A 21,092-nucleotide genomic window follows, 5' to 3' on the forward strand; every position below is an offset into this window, starting at 1 on the left:
CACCCATGTTGTGCAGCCGTAGCTGCTTGGTGTGTGTCCCTATTATGGAGACGTTCTGTTCAGGAGAGCGATAAAAGAGAAGGCGCCACTAGGGGGAGCTCCAGGCGAGAGTGCACTGAGCTCTGACGTCTCTGTAAGAGAGTGGGAAGCACGCTGAGGACGGTGGGGCTGGAACTGCACGAGAGCTGGAGACATGGTGACTGGGACTGGTCCTCTCCCTCAGACTCTGCAGGATGGGGAGTACAGTTATTGTGGCATGAAAGGTATATAGATTAGGTCTGCACAGGGGGAAAGGAGCTGTATATGAAGAACTGACTCTGCTGGCAGCGTCTGTTTAGCTTCCCTGTGAGGCATGTGCAATGTGACAGGCTTCCCTGCAATGCGAGCCTCACTATCTGCTATTGCTGTGTGTGTTACACACACACACCCCCCCTCTTGTCTGTTATTGCTGTCTGTCTGTGACCCCCTGTCTGTTATTGCTGTCTGTGACCCCCCTGTCTGTTATTGCTGTCTGTGTGACCCCCTGCCTGTTATTGCTGTCTGTGTGACCCCCCCTGTCTGTTATTGCTGTCTGTGTGATCCCCCTTTCTGTTATTGCTGTCTGTGTGACTCCTCCTGTCTGTTATTGCTGTCTGTGTGATCCCCCTGTCTGTTATTGCTGTCTGTGTGATCCCCCTGTCTGCTATTGCTGTCTGTGTGACCCCCCTGTCTGTTATTGCTGTCTGTGTGACCCCTCCTGTCTGTTATTGCTGTCTGTGTGACCCCCTTGTCTGTTATTGCTATCTGTGTGACCCCTCCTGTCTGTTATTGCTGTCTATGTGACCCCCTTGTCTGTTATTGCTGTCTGTGTGACCCCTCCTGTCTGTTATTGCTGTCTGTGTGACCCCTCCTGTCTGTTATTGCTGTCTGTGTGACCCCTCCTGTCTGTTATTGCTGTCTGTGTGACCCCTCCTGTCTGTTATTGCTGTCTTTGTGACCCCCTGTCTGTTATTGCTGTCTGTGTGATCCCCCCCCCCTGTCTTTTATTGTTGTCTGTGTGATCCCCCTGTCTGTTATTGCTGTCTATGTGATCCCCTTGTCTGTTATTGCTGTCTGTGTGATCCCCCTGTCTGTTATTGCTGTCTGTGTGACCCCCTGTCTGTTATTGCAGTCTGTGTGACCCCCTTGTCTGTTATTGCTGTCTGTGTAACCCCCACCTGTCTGTTATTGCTGTCTGTGTGACCCCCCCCCCCCTGTCTGTTATTGCTGTCTGTGTGACACCCCCCACCCTCCCTGTCTGTTATTGCTGTCTTTGTGACCCCCCCTGTCTGTTATTGCTGTCTGTGTGACACCCCCCCACCCCACCCTCCCTGTCTGTTATTGCTGTCTGTGTGACACCCCCCCACCCTTCCTGTCTGTTATTGCTGTCTGTGTGACCCCCTGACTGTTATTGATGTCTGTGTGACCCCCCTACCGGTATTGCTGTCTGTGTGACCCCCCCCCCCTGTCTGTTATTGCTGTCTGTGTGACCCCCCTGTCTGTTATTGCTGTCGATGTGACCCCCCCTGTCTGGTATTGCTACCTGTGTGACCCCCCCGTCTGTTATTGCTGTCTTCTGGCTGCACTCTGACTTTCACAGGAGGGCAAGATGTTCGATCAGCAGTCACTGTGGGTGCAGGCTTTGCTTCAGTGTAAAGGATGTGGTGTTAGAGGGCAGAGGGGGCTGTAAAGACCGCACTATTGTAATCTAGAAATGGACATTTACAGAAAAATATACTTGAAGAATGATTATCATAAAATTTTCACTATTGTATAGTAATGGAATACAGTACTATCTCTGGCATTCCCTCTCTGCTCACTGCTCTCTCACTTTCTCTCCTCCTCTCTTGCTGTCTCTCCAAGCATCTCTCGGACCGCCTGTTCTGTCTTGCTTTTTCTGGCAACAATCTCTGCCCGTTCTCTCTGTTCACAATCACTTTATTTCACCATCTGCCAATGTATTTATGTAGCAGTAACGTCTTCTGCAGCACTTTACAGAGTACATAGTCATGTCACTGATTGTCCCAATCTAATCCTACCATAGTCATAGTATAATGTCCTACCATATTATTATTATTATTATGTATTTATTGATACAGAACTGACAGAGAAAGGGGGGGGGGGGTGGGCGCAATTTCAGTGTTTGCCATAGGCACTTTATTACCAAGATATGCCCCTGGCTATACTACACTTGTCAGAACCCACCACCGAGACCCAGTTACCTGTTGCTGGGGTGACAGACTAGATGAAAAAATGTAACCTAATGGGGTGAGTTTGCGGGAAGTGAAAGAATCCCCCTTAGAAGTGACCTGATATATTTTGGGGGCTGATGTTAGGACAAGCAAGAATCTCCTGATGATGGACACAACCTTTCTCTCTTGCTTTAGTTGTCCCTATTTGAGGTATGATGTAAAAGTATATAACGGTATATCAAATGTTATTTTTTCATTTGTATTTCCTCACAGGATCATACTGTCCAGAGCCTAAATTACTAAACGGAGGAGTGGAGGAAGGGGAGAGGGTTGATGGATCCTATGATGTTAATCACGCAATAACACTGGCATGTAACGAAGGATATAAACTAATTGGGGAAGAAACATTACGTTGTAGGAATAATTACCAATGGAACAAGCAATTCCCAACATGTGAACTGGGTAAGTTTCGGGCAACCTAGATAATACTATTTTTTTCCTTTTCAATACTTTTAATTGAACCTTCCATTGTGTTTTTGATATGCGTTCTTTTCTGCGGCCCATAGACTTCCATTAGCGGCTAAAATGCAGCATTTTCCGCAATGCTAGCGCTTCTGCTATGTGTGCACCTAGCCTCAGAGATGAACTAATTCACATGGATAGACTAGTTGCGGTTAGTTCAAATCTTGTTTATTGCTAGGCTCCACCCACAGAAAGCCAATTAACAATGCCTTTCTTCTTGCCACTCTTTCATAAAGGCCAACTTTGTACAGTGCACGACTGATAGTTGTCCTATGGACAGATTCCCCCACCTGAGCTGTAGATCTCTGCAGCTCGTCCAGAGTCACCATGGGCCTCTTGACTGCATTTCTGATCAGCGCTCTCCTTGTTCGGCCTGTGAGTTTAGGTGGATGGCCTTGTCTTGGTAGGTTTACAGTTGTGCCATACTCTTTCCATTTCTGAATGATCGCTTGAACAGTGCTCCGTGGGATGTTCAAGGCTTTGGAAACCGTTTTGTAGCCTAAGCCTGCTTTAAATTTCTCAATAACTTTATCCCTGACCTGTCTGGTGTGTTCTTTGGACTTCACAGTGTTGTTGCTCCCAATATTCTCTTAGACAACCTCTGAGGCCCTCACAGAGCAGCTGTATTTGTAATGACATTAGATTACACACAGATGCACTCTATTTAGTCATTAGCACTCATCAGGCAATGTCTATGGGCAAATGACTGCACTCAGACCAAAGGTGGCTGAATAATTACGCACACGCCACTTTGCAGTTTTTTATTTGTAAACAATGTTTACAATCATGTATGATTTTTGTTCCACTTCTCACGTGTACACCACTTTGTATTGGTCTTTCACGTGGAATTTCAATACAATTGATTCATGTTTGTGGCAGCAATGTGACAAAATGTGGAAAACTTCAAGGGGGCCGAATACTTTTGCAAGCCATTGTAAATATTTTCACTTAATTCTCTGTCTTTAACCACTTCAGCCTTCAGTGTTGTTTCAACTTATGTATCCAAGCAACTTTCACTTCCCATTTATTCGCCAATAACTTTATCACTGCTTATCACAACGAAATTATCTATAGCTTGTTTTTTCTGTCATCCATTAGGCTTTCTTTGGGTGGAACATTATACTGAGATTTATTTCATTCTAAATGCATTTTAACAGGAAAATTAAGGAAAAAAATTGAAAAAATTCATTATTTCTCAGTTTTCGGCCACTATAGTTTTAAAATAATACATGCTACCATAATTAAAACCCACATATATTATTTGCCCATTTGTCCCGGTTATTACACAATTTAAATGATGTCCCTATCACAATATATGGCGCCAATACTTTATTTGGAAATAGAGGTAAATTTTTCAGTTTTGCGTCCGTCACTATTTACAAGCCCATAATTTAAAAAGTAACAGTAATATACCTTCTTGATATAAATATTAAAAAAAGTTCAGTCCCTAGGGTAACTATTTATGTTTTTTTTTATTGTTTGTTTCTTTTTTTTCTTTTTTTTTACAAAAAAAAATAATTGGGTAACTATTGGGGAGTGTGGGAGGTAAGGGGTTCATTTGAAATGTAAAAAAAATGTTTTTACATGTAACTTTACTATTTGGCCACAAGATGTCCTCACCGATATCTTTCATATGTGTAGTATTTATACGCAAAATGGAAACAATGCTTAGACGTGCTAGTATGGGCTCTGTGAAAGATGGAGCCGTCTCGCAGACGGTGGCAGTCTTTCATAAGGGGACTTAGATTAATGATGGGAACTGTGTTCCCATTTATTGATTTCCATGCTAACGGGCAGGCCAGGAGCACGTGAGGATGCGTGTACGATCGGCCACGGGGACAAGCGGCAGCAGGGGCAGCATTTTGGACATAACAGCTATGTCCAAAATACGAAAGTAGTTAAAGTTTACCTAGGCTGAACCTAGGGTACAAAATCACATACTTACCTAAAGAAGAGGGAAGCCTCTGAATCCTTACGAGCAGTGGCATAGCGATAGGTGGTGCAAAGGTTGTGACTGCACTGGGGCCACTGGGCCAGAGGGGCCCTACCTCAACCACAGTATAGCTCAAAATTGGTCCTGTGCTGGTAATAATCACTTCTATAGATGCTTTGAATAGTAGTAATCATTAACAAACTGTTCCCCATCCCCTTCTTGCACATTTGACACTCCAGATTTTTATGTCCCGTATCAATTGTTATGTATTGTTTTTTATTTCTTTTGCAGAAGAAGGCTGTAAATTACCAAAAATAACTAATGGACGTGTAATTCTCAAAAACGGTTACCCATATAAACCTAATGAGGATGGCCGCATATTCTCTCCTTCAGACACAATTTCCATTGAGTGTCATGATGGATATAAGCTGCACGGAAAAGCTCTTATAAAATGCATTTCAGGCTATATTCAATACTATTGGAAACCTGATTCTCCACAGTGTAGGAAGTGAGTATATTCCTTGTAATAATATCTTATGCATTGTTCTATGGTGTGACTGAAATTTACAGTGTAGCTCTACTTTTTCTGACAAACATTATGTAAGTGATATATTGCCATTGTTTTTTTACTGTTGTATGCAAAATACATTTTTGCAAGCTGAGCAGCTTACTGTGGAGACAGGGAGGGTTTATAGAGCATTCAGGAGATTTCCTGGAAGTGAGGTCACTGACGTCAGGGGAAACTTGTATTCACCGGATTTTCATCTTGAATGATCACAAAAACTATTTCAAGCATGACTCTTCTAGGCGAAGCAGGTTAAAAAAAATGAGCCGACACAGACGGCAATGTTGAAAGCCGATTTGCGGCAATAAACGGTAATTTGGGAGCTGACTGAGATGTATAGACGCTGCTTATCCTTTATAGCCCCTTATAACTGCTATTTAGCCATTTATAGCCACTAATTAGCGCTTATAGCTGCTAATCGCAGCTTTTAACATATGAGGGGTATCTGTGAAAATATCAAGGGTTAGGATTAGGAGGCGGGGATTTACCTTGGGGGTAAAGGTTGGGCACTACGGGGGGGGGGTTAAGGTTAGGCGCTACCAGGGGGTTTAAGGTTAGGCACCACCCGAGGGGTTTATGGTAAGGCCCCACCAGGAGGGGTCTTAGGCTTAGGGCTCTTTTACACATAAAGGCCATACATTACTTTTATCCTATGTTGCTGTCACTTAGAGTAAGTAGTAGAAATCTGACATTACCAACAGATTTGTTTTGGACTAGCCCATCTTCTCAAGGGAGGTTCTCAGGGTTTTTTTTATTTTTAAAGAGACTCTGAAGCAATAATAAATCTCGCTTCAGAGCTCATAGTTAGCAGGGGCACGTGTGCCCCTGCTAAACCGCCGCTATAGCGCCGCTAAACGGGGGTCCCTTCACCCCCAAACCCCCCACTGCGACACTTGGTCGCAGACTTGGTCGCTCCTGGAGGCAGGGCTAACGGCTGCAGCCCTGCCTCCAGTTGCGTCTGTCAGCAGCGCATCGCCGCCTCTCCCCCGCTAGAGTTGAGCCGAAATTTTCGTAATTTCGCATTACCATAATTACACATGCGAAATTTGCAATTACGATGCGAAATTACGGTAGCGTAATTGCCATTAAAATCGTAATTGAAAATACCGTAAGCGTAATTTTCAACGCGTAATTTCGCGTTTCGTTCATGCCGTAATTTTGCATTAAACCATACCGTAATTTCGCGTTAAACCGTAACGCTCCGTATAATATAAAAAAGCCGCCGACTTTACGGGTTAATAGCAAAGCCCCCTTGAATGCTAGGAGCCTCAAATTTGGAAAATATATTAAGGAGATCAGAAGGAATAAGAGGAAAAAAAATTTTTTGCAAAAAGACCTTATAGTTTTTGAGAAAATCGATGTTAAAGTTTCAAAGGAAAAATGTATACATTTAAAAACCCGCCGACTTTAACGGTTAATAGCAAAGCCTGCTTTAAGTTTAGAAACACCAAATTCCCAGGGTATATTAAGGGGATCAGTGGGAATAAGAGGAAAACAATTTTTTCATAAAGACCTTATAGTTTTTGAGAAAATCGATTTTTAAGTTTCAAGGGCAAAAATGTCTTTTAAATGTGGAAAATGTCAGTTTTTTTTTTTGCACAGGTAACAATAGTGTATTATTTTCATAGATTCCCCCAAGTGGGAAGAGTTTTACTTACTTCGTTCTGAGTGTTGGAAATATTAAAAAAAAACGACGTGGGGTCCCCCCTCCCAGACCTCTTTAACCCCTTGTCCCCCATGCAGGCTGGGATAGCCAGAATGTGGAGCACCGGCCGCGTGGGGCTCCGCACCCTGACTATACCAGCCCGCATGGTCCATGGATTGGGGGGTCTCGGAAGGGGAGGGGCAGCCAAGCTTTCCCCTCCCCCTCCGAGCCCTTGTCCAATCCAAGGACAAGGGGCTCTTCTCCACCTCCGATGGGCGGTGGAGGTGGAGGCCGCGATTTCCTGGGGGGGGGGTTCATGGTGGAATCTGGGAGTCCCCTTTAAAAAGGGGTCCCCCAGATGCCCACCCCCCTTCCAGGAGAAATGAGTATAGAGGTACTTGTACCCCTTACCCATTTCCTTTAAGAGTTAAAAGTAAATAAACACACCAACACTTAGAAAAAGTATTTTAATTGAACAAAAAACATAACCACGAAAAAAGTCCTTTAATATTCTTAATTAACCATTAATACTTACCTGTCCCTTTAAATAAATGATCCCTCGCAATATCCTCGGAAATGTTCTATCAGTTACAATGTAACAAAGTTATTACAATGTAACAACTTTGTTACATTGTAACTACGCCGCACCCGACGCCACTCGCCGCTCAGCCGCCGCATACGCGTCCATGCTGCACGGACCCGACAGAGCTCTGAGCTATATAGCTCAGAGCTCTCTAAGCATCTTTGTATTTGGGCTCCAAGGAGCCCCATTGGTCCTTAGCAGACCAATGGGGTTCCTTCTGATTTGAAGGAACCCCATTGGTCTGCTAAGGACCAATGGGGCTCCTTGGAGCCCAAATACAAAGATGCTTAGAGAGCTCTGAGCTATATAGCTCAGAGCTCTGTCGGGTCCGTGCAGGACGCTAAGTCCCGCCGGCTCCCGCTGCCCTTCCCGCCTCTCCCACATGTCACCCACATGTCACCCACATGTGGGTGACATGTGGGTGACAGATATGGGCGGGGTGGACAGCGGGAGCCGGCGGGGACTTAGCGTCCTGCACGGACGCGTAATTGCTGCGGCGGCTGAGCGGCGAGTGACGTCGGGTGCGGCGTAGTTACAATGTAACAAAGTTGTTACATTGTAAATAACTTTGTTACATTGTAACTGATAGAACATTTCCGAGGATATTGCGAGGAACAGGTAAGTATTAATGGTTAATTAAGAATATTAAAGGACTTTTTTCGTGGTTATGTTTTTTGTTCAATTAAAATACTTTTTGTAAGTGTTGGTGTGTTTATTTACTTTTACCTCTTAAAGGAAATGGGTAAGGGGTACAAGTACCTCTATACTCATTTCTCCTGGGCGAGGGGGTGGGCATCTGGGGGACCCCTTTTTAAAGGGGACTCCCAGATTCCACCATGAACCCCCCCAGGAAATCGCGGCCTCCACCTCCACTGCCCATCGGAGGTGGAGAAGAGCCCCTTGTCCTTGGATTGGACAAGGGCTCGGAGGGGGAGGGGAAAGCTTGGCTGCCCCTCCCCTTCCGAGACCCCCCAATCCATGGACCATGCGGGATGGTATAGTCAGGGTGCGGAGCCCCACGCGGCCGGTGCTCCGCATTCTGGCTATCCCAGCCTGCATGGGGGACAAGGGGTTAAAGAGGTCTGGGAGGGGGGACCCCACGTCGTTTTTTTTTTATATTTTCCACACTCAGAACGAAGTAAGTAAAACTCTTCCCACTTGGGGGAATCTATGAAAATAATACACTATTGTTACCTGTGCAAAAAAAACTGACATTTTCCGCATTTAAAAGGCATTTTTGCCCTTGAAACTTACAAATCGATTTTCTCAAAAACTATAAGGTCTTTTTGAAAAAAAATTTTTTCCTCTTATTCCCACTGATCCCCTTAATATACCCTGGGAATTTGGTGTTCCTAAACTTTAAGCAGGCTTTGCTATTAACCGTTAAAGTCGGCGGGTTTTTAAATGTATACATTTTTCCTTTGAAACTTTAAAATCGATTTTCTCAAAAACTATAAGGTCTTTTTGCAAAAAAATTTTTTCCTCTTATTCCTTCTGATCTCCTTAATATATTCTCCAAATTTGAGGCTCTTAGCATTTAAGGGGGCTTTGCTATTAACCCGTAAAGTCGGCGGCTACCTAACATTGATCCATGCGTCAACTTTTCCGCTTGGGAGCATGGCCATACGCATTACTTTCGTAATACACACTGTAATGCGAAAATTACGCGAAAATTACGCTTACGCGAAATTTCGCAAAATCCTTCTTCATTACGATTATGTACTTACGGCCATAATCGTAATTACACTAATTACGCGAAATTTCGCGAAATCGTAATTACGTCATTACGCACATCTCTATCCCCCGCCCCTCTCAGTGAAGGAAGACTGAGAGGGGCGGGGGAGAGGCGGAGATACGCGATGACAGACGCGCGTGGGGCAGGGCTGCGGCGGTTAGTCCTGCCCCAACCAGGAAGCGCTACCCCGTTAAGCCGCGGGATATCGGCGGTTTAGCAGGGGCACACGTGCCCCTGCTATCTATGAGGTCTGAAGCGAGATGTATTCTCGCTTCAGACTCTCTTTAAAAGCACTTAGTGAATGGCAGTCACTCCGTCCAACTGCCAAAGATGTGTGCAGCAAGCAGGGAGGCTGGCCAGCATCAGTGTATAAATCTTTTTCAGGGATTGTCTTCATAAAGCATAAACACCATGCTGAGATTCCCCTGTGGAGATATGGACTGGCCCAAAACCTGTCGGTAATGTCATATTTTTACTAACTGCTGTAAGTGACAGCAACCTAGGAGAAAAGCAAAGTATGGCTCATTTTACTCTGGAAGAAATGTACTTCTTATTTGTATGTGTTTTAAATTTTAAGATTTTCGCGACAGTTCCTCTTTAATAATCTCTCAGTTGTAACTGAAAGAAAACGGATTTCCAAAGTAATGCCCATGTTTTCCTGTGGCACAGTTCACACTTAAGAAAACCTGAACTGAAAATTAAAAGTTAAAATAAACATACACAAGTCATACTTACCTCCTGTGTAGTCTACTCCTCAATCTCTTTCTCCTGTCCTGTGTCTTGTTTGTCCACTGTGATCAAGGGAATTCTCCATCCTCCATTTTGAAAATAGCCATTACCCCATAGTCAGCACACAGTTAAACTATAACATTGCCCACTTGAGCCATAGAGAAACATGGACATTACCTGGCACATCAGTTGTCCTCTCAGCTATTACTGACAGCAACTGATTTATAACTGACTGCAACTGATATATTTCAGTTCTGACAAAATGTTGTCAGAACTGGAAGGGATCATTGTCAGAAGAAAATGGTGAGCTTCTGAGAGGAACTGACGGCAAGTTAACTATGTAATGTTCATTTGAAGTTACATCATGTGTTTATTTTAAATAATTTTACTCAGTTCAGGTTCCCTTTAAAGAGGAACTCCAGCGAAAATAATGTAATAAAAAAGTGCTTCATTTTTACAAGAATTATGTATACCGTATATTCCGGCGTATAAGACGACTGGGCGTATAAGACGACCCCCTAACTTTTCCAGTTAAAATATAGAGTTTGGGATATACTCGCTGTATAAGACTACCCCTCTTCCAACACACACCAAATTAAAATAAAAAGAACATCACATACTGGTGCTATTTATGAACATATACTGGTGCTGTATTGTATGTGTTACCCAGTATATAACAGTATATAGTCAATTGACTGGTTGGATAGGTCAACTCTCCCTAAGTGGATTAAGCTCTCCCTGTCTCCCTGTTTGTCAGAGCGGTATGGAAGAATAGATTGTGCTGTGCCCATAAAACACGCCTCTTTCACCCTTCTGGCCAACCCTTGTATCCTATTTACCTCCTTCTCTGCCTCTTACATCCCACACATGTGCGCATGCGCCGCTTCACTACAGTCCTCAGCAGCGAGATCTGAGAGACGGTAACAGGATAGGGCGTATCACCTGGCATCAATGACACCCGGCGTATAAGAAGACCCCTGACTTTTCAGAAGATTTTCAAGGGTTAAAACAGGGGTCGAGTCCTGCTTGGACGCGGGTGAGCGGCGTCCACCCACTTTTCCTTCAGAGTGAACGCTGGCTTGTGTGGAGGGAGCAGCACAGAGAAGGCGAGCTATGGGGACAGCGGGGATGGGCGGACATCTCCCCCCCCCCCCCCTCACCTTCGTGCTCCCCTTCTTGCCTCTCCCCTACAGCGTTTTGAAGTGTCGGCCCGGCGGCGAAAGTGGGCGGAGACTTTCCGCCTTCTTCCAGCCGCAAGGGACGCTCCGCTCTGTGTGCGGCTAGAAGACCAGACTAGCCGCGCACAGAGCGGAGCATCCCTTGCGGCTGGAACGCGGTAAGTCTCCGCCCACTTTCGCCCACAGCCAACCTGTATGTATCCCAAGCACCCCAGCCAGCTTCTACCTATCCTTAGCTCCCCAGCCAGCCTGGTACCCATCCGTAGTGCCCCAGCTAGCCTAGTACCCATCCCAAGCTCCCTAGCTAACTTAGTACCCATCTGCAGATTATTGGTTAGCTTAGTGGCCTTTAACAATCGTAATTGTTTTTAAACAATAATAAGGCGTACTGCATTAGAAGTGGACAAGCCTGTGAGCATGGTGGTATGGTAGATGGCCTGCATTTATGGCTCTAGGCCCCACATATGACACTTGCCCCAGGCCTCACGTACTCTAAGGCCGCCTCTGATGGGTCATTACCACCTGGAAGCCCGGACACAAAGTTCACAGTTATGTATCAATCTATCGATAGTGTAAATTTATGTGTATCAAATAAAAAAAAAAACACAAAAACAGTACATTTCATGCCGAGGATCCCAGAACACACTGTTCCGGGAGTTATTTGCACTTAAACCTGAGGCACCACGAATAAAGAAAAATATATACTGTACTTACCTGAGAAGAGGGAAGCCTTTGGATCCTCCAGAGACGTGTCCCACGTCCTCCTCAAAAAGACCACACGAGCCCTCTGACAGCTGACAGCAGCATTCCTCTTTGTGCACAAGTACTTCCGCACTGTGCCTGCAAGTACGGCTGCGCCTGTGCGGATGGATGACTGGCTTCAGCTTTCTGCGCAGGCATGGCTGTACTTATGCAGACGCACTATGGCCATGCTCCTATACAACAAGGAGCGTAGCCAAGGGAACATATCCAACAAGCTCTTGTCGAATATGTTCAAAGGGTCCATGTGTGGCAAGACTCTACCTAGGTAAGTATATATATTTTTTTATTCGTGCCACCTCAGGTTCACATTAAAGTGAGGCAGAAGCGATTGCAAAAAAAAAGGAAAAAAGATACTTATCTATGTAGAGGAAAGGTTCAGGGTCCTATAGAGCCTTCCCGTTCCTCTCATGGTCCGTTAGTTCCAGCCAGGGGTGAGCCTGGGGTGCCTGGCACCTGGGTACAAGATTTTCTCTGGCGCCTATGGGAGTGGTTAAATTAACCGCGCCAAACCACACCCATGTCCTGCCAAATCACACCCACACCTTCCACCTCTTTACGCATTTATGTGATACTCCTTTCCTACCCCTCTTTCATGGACTTGCTCCTGGCTGGCTTTGGCTGCCTGCCAGTCTGCTAGTCTCTGGACTGACTCAGGTTGAGAGGCTCTGCGAGTGCGACGCAGTCACACGCTGCGTATTTAAGGCTGCCTGCGGCCACCCTACTCTCGCTCGCTGTCGTCGGCTCCTCCCCCCGCCAAGCCCAAGCGTGCGCCACGCAGCCTGCCAGTGTTGCCAACCTTTCACGTTATTTTTTACTGACAAAAGATTATTTTTACTCACAAAATTTCCCCACTAAATGCACATAAGAGACAGCCTTTCATCAGTAAATGCACATAATAAGAGACCACTTTTCACCAGTAAATGCACATAATAAGAGACCACTTTTCACCAGTAAATGCAAATAATAAGAGACCGCTTTTCACCAGTAAATGCACATAATAAGAGACAGCTTTTCACCAGTAAATGCATATGATAAGAGACCGCTTTTCACCAGTAAATGCACATAATAAGAGACAGCTTTTCACCAGTAAATGCACATAATAAGAGACAGCTTTTCACCAGTAAATGCACATAATAAGAGACAGCTTTTCACCAGTAAATGCACATAATAAGAGACAGCTTTTCACCAGTAAATGCACATAATGACAAACAGCCAGTGTCCCCAGTATATGTAGCCAGCCTGGACCCCCTTTAGGCAGTGAGTGACAGGGAGCCCCTTTAGGCAGTGAGTGACAGGGAGCCCCTTTAGGCAGTGAGTGACCGGGAGCCCTTTTAGGCAGTGAGTGACAGGGAGCCCCTTTAGGCAGTGAGTGACTGGGAGCCCGTTTGAGTAGTGAGTGACAGGGAGTCCCTTTAGGCAGTGAGTGACAGAGAGCCCATTTGAGTAGTAAGTGACAGGGAGCTCCCCCCTCTAGCCGCCGCCGCTCCCCCCTCACCTTGCAGACCTCAGGATCAGCGGCGACCCGACCAGTAAGAGCGGGCGCCGGACGCACCCGCTCTATATGCGGAAGTGATGTCACTTCCACATATCAGTGCGGTGTGCTAGGTCCTAGCGCCCGCACGACTGATCGAGGTCTGAGCAGTGACGCGGCAGCTAGAGGGAGGGAGGGAGCGGCGGCCACAGGGAGGGAGGGAGCCGCGGCCAGAGGGGGTGAGCGGCGGCCGGGCGGCGCCTGTCGGAGACAGGCGCCTGGGTGCAATGCACCCACAGCACCCGCCCAGACTCGGCCCTGGTTCCAGCGCGACTCATCTGTCAGAGACTGCTAGTGCGGGATCCAGCGTTGGAACGCGGGGATCGTCAGAGGAGTGGGATGCCTGTATAGGACCCAGAGCCTTTCCGCTCCTTAGGTAAGTATCTGGTCTGTTTTTTTTCCCCTTTGCTTTAGACTCCCTTTAACCAGTTCACCCCAAGGGGTTTTTACCCTAACGGACCAGGGCAATTTTCACCTGTCAGTGCTCCTACCTTTTATTATTACTTATCATAAAAAAATGATCTATACCTTGTTTTTTTCAACACTAATTAGGCTTTCTGTGGGTTAGTACATTTTACTAAGAATTTTTTTTATTCTAAATGCGTTTTAACGGGAAAAATAAGAAAATAATGGAAAAAATACATTATTTCTCAAATTTTGGCCATTATAGTTTTAAAATGAAACGTTTTCGTGTGGATAAAACCGACACATTTTATTTGCCCCGATTATTAAATCGTTTAAATTATGTCCCTATCACAATGTATGGCGACAATATATTATTTGGAAATATAGATGGTATTTTTCAGTTTTGTTGTTTTTTTGTCCGGTTCATAATTACAAGCCCCTATGTAGTAAAGTAAAAGTAATTTTCCCTGATAAAATATAGATTAAAAAAAGCTGAGTCCCTAAGGCAACTATTTATGCAATTTTTTTTTAAACTGTTTTTTTTTTAACCACTTAACGACCGCCTAACGCCGATAGGCGTCAGCGGGTCGTTAGTGGTATAGCATGGAAACAGAGCGGCCTTTCCATGCCAGTTCACGGAGGGTGTCTCCGTGAACAGTGTGCGAGCCGCCGATCGCGGCTCGCACACGTAATGTAAACACGCGGGGAAGAAATCCCCACTGTTTACGTCATACGGCGTTTCTGCGCAGCAGCGCCGTAAGCCAGATCTGGCAGGCTGAAGCCTATCCTACAATGCGCAGGACGGATATCCGACCTGCGCAGCCCATGACGTGAGAGGTATGGAGGGAGAGGGAGGGAGCGCGAAGAAGACGCTGCCGGTGGGGCTTTGAAGAGCCCCCCCCCCGCAAAGCACAGCAAGCCGGCGGCGATCAGACCCCCCCCCCCCCCCCAGCAGGACATCCCCCTAGTGGGGAAAAAAGGGGGGGAAGTCTGATCGCCTTGGCTAAATCCTGAGCGGTGCTGCGGGCTGGAGAACCCACGCAGCACCGATATCAGGAAAATAGGCTGGTCCTTAAGTGAGCGGATGCGATATGAAAAACGAACTATAACAAGTAACTTGTCTATACTGTAAATCTTATCTAAAGTTTAGATAGTTTACACAACATATCTAGCTGCAAACATGTAACATTCTGTGGAGATGCAGCTGAGGGAAGTCAGGATGCCCGCGCAGCTGCTTTGGTTTCCCTGTCGGGCGTTTCTCCTGTCTCTCCGGCGTCTAGCACGCCGAGGGGATTGTCAGTGGCTCATAGGGTGGCTTTGTCGCGCGCGCACAGACAGGACCTTTATGCGGGGAGGAGGCGCGTCAGCTGACCTGCCGGTCGGCTGACGTCAGAGGAGACTCTCGGCAGCTCGGATTGGCTGATGGGCGTGGGCGTGGCCGAGGGGTCTCCTCCGCTTCTTAAGCCTCCGAGAATCACTTGCAAACTGTCTGCTGTTGCGAATACTTGGTGTTAGCACTCAGACCTTAGATAGGTCCGGTGTGCTTTGATCTGGGAGGAAACCAGGATTTCACACAAGACTAGGAATTGTTATTACTACTGTTAAACACAAAAAAGGTTTTGGATCAGCACCCATCCAATGTAGGGAGAAACGTGTGCCCAAGCTTATGGCGTTCCACACCACTGGAGCCGTTAATTCAGTGAATCCCAATGGAGCAGGCACCAGCGATGAAAATAGTTGTCTCTTTATTGATCACATTGATTAAAATCAGCAGTGATATAACAACGACAGACCGCTGTTTCGAGCCATGGGGCTCTTTATCAAGTTGTCAAAACTGCAATACACACAATCACCTTCCACCACTCCTTATATACAAAAGTAGCACCAATCGGTGGTCAGTGTTTGAATCAACGAATCACAGTGCATAAACAGCATGGAGGACCTGACGGGGAACTGTGTGATACACCAAAAAACACACCCCCTAGATCAAACCACTCCCACTGAGTATGAATATTGGGAAAAATGTGCTTAAAAATTCTCACCTATTATAAACAAAATAATCTCCAGCTTCCCTGACTTCATATCTGGACATGGGGAGAGCTTCCAGCCAGCTACACGGTTTGCAATGTAAAAAACGCCGTTTTCGCCAGCTCCAGCCAATCAGCTTGTGGCAAATGTTAACCAATGAAAGGCCCCTATGACTCCAAGCAGCGACCAATCCGCTTCAACATACGCATCAACCAATAGGCTATGCGTACGTCACAACGCGTCACATGCGGCGGCCAATCCGCATATACATGCGGCCTGGCCAATGGGCAACGCGTAAAACACGACGCTTGAGAGGCAACGACCAATCCGCCTCAACATACGCATCAGCCAATGGGCCATGCGTACGTCACAACGCGTCACACGCGGCGGCCAATCCGCATATACGAGCGGGCCGGCAAATGGGCAACGCGTATAACACGACGCTTGGGAGGCGACGACCAATCCGCATACATATGCAGACCAGCCAATGGACAATGCGTATATCGAGGCATATCAAAGAAGGCGGCCAATCCACAGTCATCATGTGATATGTATATGCGGATTGGCCGCCGCGTGTGACGCGTTGTGACGTACGCATAGCCTATTGGTTGATGCGTATGTTGAAGCGGATTGGTCGCCGCTTGGAGTCATAGGGGCCTTTCATTGGTTAACATTTGTCACAAGCTGATTGGCTGGAGCTGGCGAAAACGGCGTTTTTTACATTGCAAACCGTGTAGCTGGCTGGAAGCTCTCCCCATGTCTAGATATGAAGTCAGGGAAGCTGGAGATTATTTTGTTTATAATAGGTGAGAATTTTTAAGCACATTTTTCCCAATATTCATACTCAGTGGGAGTGGTTTGATCTAGGGGGTGTGTTTTTTGGTGTATCACACAGTTCCCCATCAGGTCCTCCATGCTGTTTATGCACTGTGATTCGTTGATTCAAACACTGACCACCGATTGGTGCTACTTTTGTATATAAGGAGTGGTGGAAGGTGATTGTGTGTATTGCAGTTTTGACAACTTGATAAAGAGCCCCATGGCTCGAAACAGCGGTCTGTCGTTGTTATATCACTGCTGATTTTAATCAATGTGATCAATAAAGAGACAACTATTTTCATCGCTGGTGCCTGCTCCATGTGGATTTACTTTATTACTACTGTTATTATTGCTTGATTATCTGTGTATGACTCTGGCTCTCTTCTGACTACTCTTACACTATAAGATTCTGTACTTTTGCCCATCTGATCCTGTTGCTGACTCTGCCTGAAATACCTATATCCTTTTGCCTGCCGATTTTGTACTGTATCCTCCTGTCTGTTGCCGAACCGATCTGTCTGACCACTCTACTCACCAGTGAGCCCTTGTCACTGGTGAGGTTCCTTACTGATAGTACCCACCAGTTCCTCTGGTGAGGTTCTGCCAAAACTAATCAGTATTACTGTTGCACCAATCACTGTACACTTGCTATTACCTTGTTAGCTATACCTGCATTATTGGTGATTCTGCAGATCACCATATAATCAGGTATAGTGTCTGATTTATTGGTGATACTGCAGATCACACAATAACCAGACTTCTGTTTGCTATACCAATCATTACAAAACAGCTCCAAAAGTTTATGATTATTTATTCCTGTGATACAATGAGGGCAGCCATGTTCTGTTTGTCAGAATGTCACAGGCTGAGGGCTGGAGATGCTATCAGCTTGCCTGTGTGTAAATTCAGTCCCCTCTCCTCCTCCCTCCTCCCCTCGGCCTCTGAAATCAATGGCTAGCAACCTCCTGCTCCTCCTGCCCAGACTGAGCTCCCATAAGCCCTTGCCACAGTGCCAAGGCACAAAAGGAGCTGTGGGCGAGGCTCGTTTAGTTTATAGGGAATTAGAGTATTAAAACAAAACAAAAAAAGTATTTGGCTTGAAGAATGCCCTATAAACTATATGAAAGTTTACTCCACTTTAAGTGTTTGTTCGTTTTTTTCGGGGGGGGGGGGGGGGGGGGCCTTTGGAAGTGTAAGTTATAAATTCTATTAATATTTAACCTATTTTGGTTCCTGGACATAGAAACTACGTCCAGGAACCATGTGCGCTCCCGCGGCCGATCACGCGTGCTCCCGGCCGCGGATCGTTAGCCCATGGTGCCCGATTGCTGAGTCCTCTCCCCTGCAGAAAAAGCGACAGCTTCTCTTGGAAGCTTCGCTTTTTCTGGCTGTTGCGTCCCCCATGCGTCTCTCGCTTAGAGTGACGTCATGTAAACAAACTCATGGCCGCCATCTTGTGGCCAAAAAGTAAAACTACTACTTAAAGTAAAAACAATAAAACTCAACACACATTTACATTATAAAAGTACTGTTTACATTCCACCCTCCCAAAAATACCCAAATAAAATGTTTAATATAAAAAAAAAAACATGTAAATAAAAAAAAACATGTAAATATTTAACTAAAGGTCTAAACTTTTTAAATATCAATGTAAAGATGAAATATTTCTATACATTTTTTATTTTAAACTTGTAAATAGTGATAGATGCAAAACGGAAAAAATGCACCTTTATTTCCAAATAAAATATTGTCGCCATACATTGTGATAGGGACATAATTTTAACGGTGTAATAACCGGGACATATGGGCAAATACAATATGTGAGTTTTAATTATGGAGGCATGTATTATTTTAAAACTACAGTATAATGTCTGAAAACTGAGAAATAATGATTTTTTTCCATTTTTTTCTTATTCTTCCTGTTAAAATGAATTTACAGTAAAGTGTCTCTTAGCAAAATGTACCCCCCAAAGAAAGCCTAATTGGTGGCGGAAAAAACAAGATATAGATCAGTTAATTGTGATAAGTAGTGATAAAGTTATAGGCTAATGAATGGGAGGTGAACATTGCTCAAGTGAAAACGACGGAACGCAAATGGGTTAATAAGTGTATGTGTAAGTATTTGCCTGTATGTGTTATTACACTTTTTGGCCACTAGATGGCGCTGGTGAACACTCTCCCGATTTATAGGAAGTGTTCACTTTTTTCTTTCTACATTTTACTATACTGTGACTGTTTCCTGTTTTATGAATGGACGTGACCACTGATCGCGGTCATGTCTATTTATTCCAGGCATTGCGATTAGGTAGAGGACCAATCACAGAACACGGAGTCCCGACGGGTAACTGCGGTGGGTGGCGCGCACACGTGCGTAGTGGTGGCGGGACCGAGCAACCTATTGAAACGTCCTGTTGCCATTAAAGAAAACCTGAACTGAAAATTAAAAGTCAAAATAAACATAAAGAAGTCATACTTACCTCCCGTGTAGTCTACTCCTCAATCTCTTTCTCCTCTCCTGCGTCCTTAAAATGGCCATTACCCCATAACAGTTTTTGAGTCAGCACACTGTTAAACTGTAACATCGCCCACTTCAGCCATAGGGAAACATGGACATTACCTGGCACATCGGTTGTCCTCTCAGCTGTAACTGAAAGCAAATGATATATAACTGACAGCAACTGATATATTTCAGTGCTGACAAAATGTTGTCAGAACTGGAAAGGATCATTGTCAGAAGAAAATGGTGAGCTTCTGAGAGGAACTGATTGCAAGGTAACTATGTAATGTTCATTTGAAGTTACCTCATGTGTTTATTTTAAATAATTTTACTCACTTCAGGTTCCCTTTAACAGGCTCAAACAGGACATTTTAATAAGTCACATTGCCATCAACTGGTTAAGCTGGCTACACACAGATCAATTGGGCCCAATATACCATACACCAATTGATCCCTATAGTGATCAATTCCTTCTCTACATGCCATCCTAGGCAGAAATCTATTAATCCCCCATCACATAAAGATTTTCCAACATGTCTGATCAGATGTTTGATAAACTGCGAGAAATTGTCTGAAAGGGAATCAGTTGGATAGATAACTGGCAGGTTAAATGAAGTCATCAAATTGACCCATGAATCAATCAAAAATTGCTAAGTGTATAGCAAAGAATGAACAGGGCCAAGGAGATGAGTGCTATGTAGTTTCGCTGTGTCAGGCTTGGGTGATGCTGCAGGTCTGGCTCTGATCAGTTCTGTGGTGTAAGTTTCTGTCTTAGAAGTATGTAAACGTAATGTTGGATGCATCTGGTGCATCAATTAGGCAACTTATTTTAATGTACTGCCTCTGAAACCAAGAATGGTATATAGAGAATATATATCCTATAGTAAAAGGCCATTATCCCATTATATGTAAACTGTTTTGTCTTACAGCACATTTGGATAAAAAGAAACAGGGCGGTGGGGGAAATAACCTACTCCGGTGGCCCATTACATCAAGCTCACGATATAGATCAATTTTCAAATGTTCAAGTGAAATTCATTTGCTTTATTGGTATTTTAAAAAGAACCTGAACTGAAAATAAAAAGTCAAAATAACCATACACAGGTCATACTTACCTCCCATGTAGTCTGCTCATCAATCTCTTTCTCCTCTCCTGCGTCCCATTTGTCCACTGTGATCAATGGAATTCTCCTTCCTACATTTTGAAAATGGCCATTACCCTATAACAGCTTCCTGGTCAGCACACTGTTAAACTGTTATATCATCGACTTGAGCCATAGGGAAACATGGACATTACTTTGCACATTCAGTTGTAACTGACAGCAGCTGATATATAACTGACAGCAACTGGTACGTTTCAGTTCTGACAAAATCTTCTTGTAACTGGAAGGGATCATTGTTAGAAGAAAATGGTGAGCTTCTGAGAGGAACTGACGGTGAGGTTAGTATGTAATATTCATTTGCAGCTACATCATGTGTTTATTTTAAATAATTTTACTCAGTTCAGGTTCCCTTTAAGCACATGTAAGAAGCAAGAAAACAACGAATAAGTACAAAATTAGGAATCCTATATAGGAAAAGTGAGATATGTAGTCAATATTCTGCCATCCTGAAAATGTGAAATTTTCACATAGAATAATTCTATTGTGTTAATACTGCATCCTGCTACTAATTACTGAATCTGAGAGAGCCTAAGCGCTTTGAGTCCTATGGGAGAAAAACAATATAGAAAGGTTATTGTTGTTATTGTTACTGTAAGAAAAGTACAAAAGCTTTGTTTCAGGCTCTGGGGGCGCTGCTGATGCCAGAATTGCATCATCCCACTGTTCAGACTGAAAGATGAAAAGCACAGTCTGAATCAATCTGATAAAACTGCAGCCTGTAATACATACAGTCTACTGTACAGAAACAGGCTGTGCCTAGACTCCTGACAAGGTAACTTACAAGTGA

At 44.7% G+C, this 21,092-nt stretch overlaps 1 protein-coding gene across 3 annotated transcripts in view; it reads left to right on the top strand.

The window, feature by feature from the left end:
- The window catches only part of LOC137529187 (complement component receptor 1-like protein), a 118,526-nt gene extending 98,290 nt beyond the window's left edge, over nt 1-20,236 (top strand). For all 3 annotated transcript variants that reach the window (XM_068251205.1, XM_068251206.1, XM_068251207.1), the window contains 3 exons: nt 2,484-2,672; nt 4,957-5,173; nt 20,072-20,236. In XM_068251205.1, coding sequence (XP_068107306.1) covers nt 2,484-2,672; nt 4,957-5,173; nt 20,072-20,084 — 419 coding nt within the window. In that variant the 3' untranslated portion in view covers nt 20,085-20,236. The remainder of the gene's footprint in view (nt 1-2,483; nt 2,673-4,956; nt 5,174-20,071) is intronic.
- Nucleotides 20,237-21,092: the final 856 nt, after the last annotated feature.

Source organism: Hyperolius riggenbachi, chromosome 1 (genome assembly GCF_040937935.1).
Source record: "Hyperolius riggenbachi isolate aHypRig1 chromosome 1, aHypRig1.pri, whole genome shotgun sequence".
Classification (NCBI taxonomy): Eukaryota; Metazoa; Chordata; class Amphibia; order Anura; family Hyperoliidae; genus Hyperolius; species Hyperolius riggenbachi.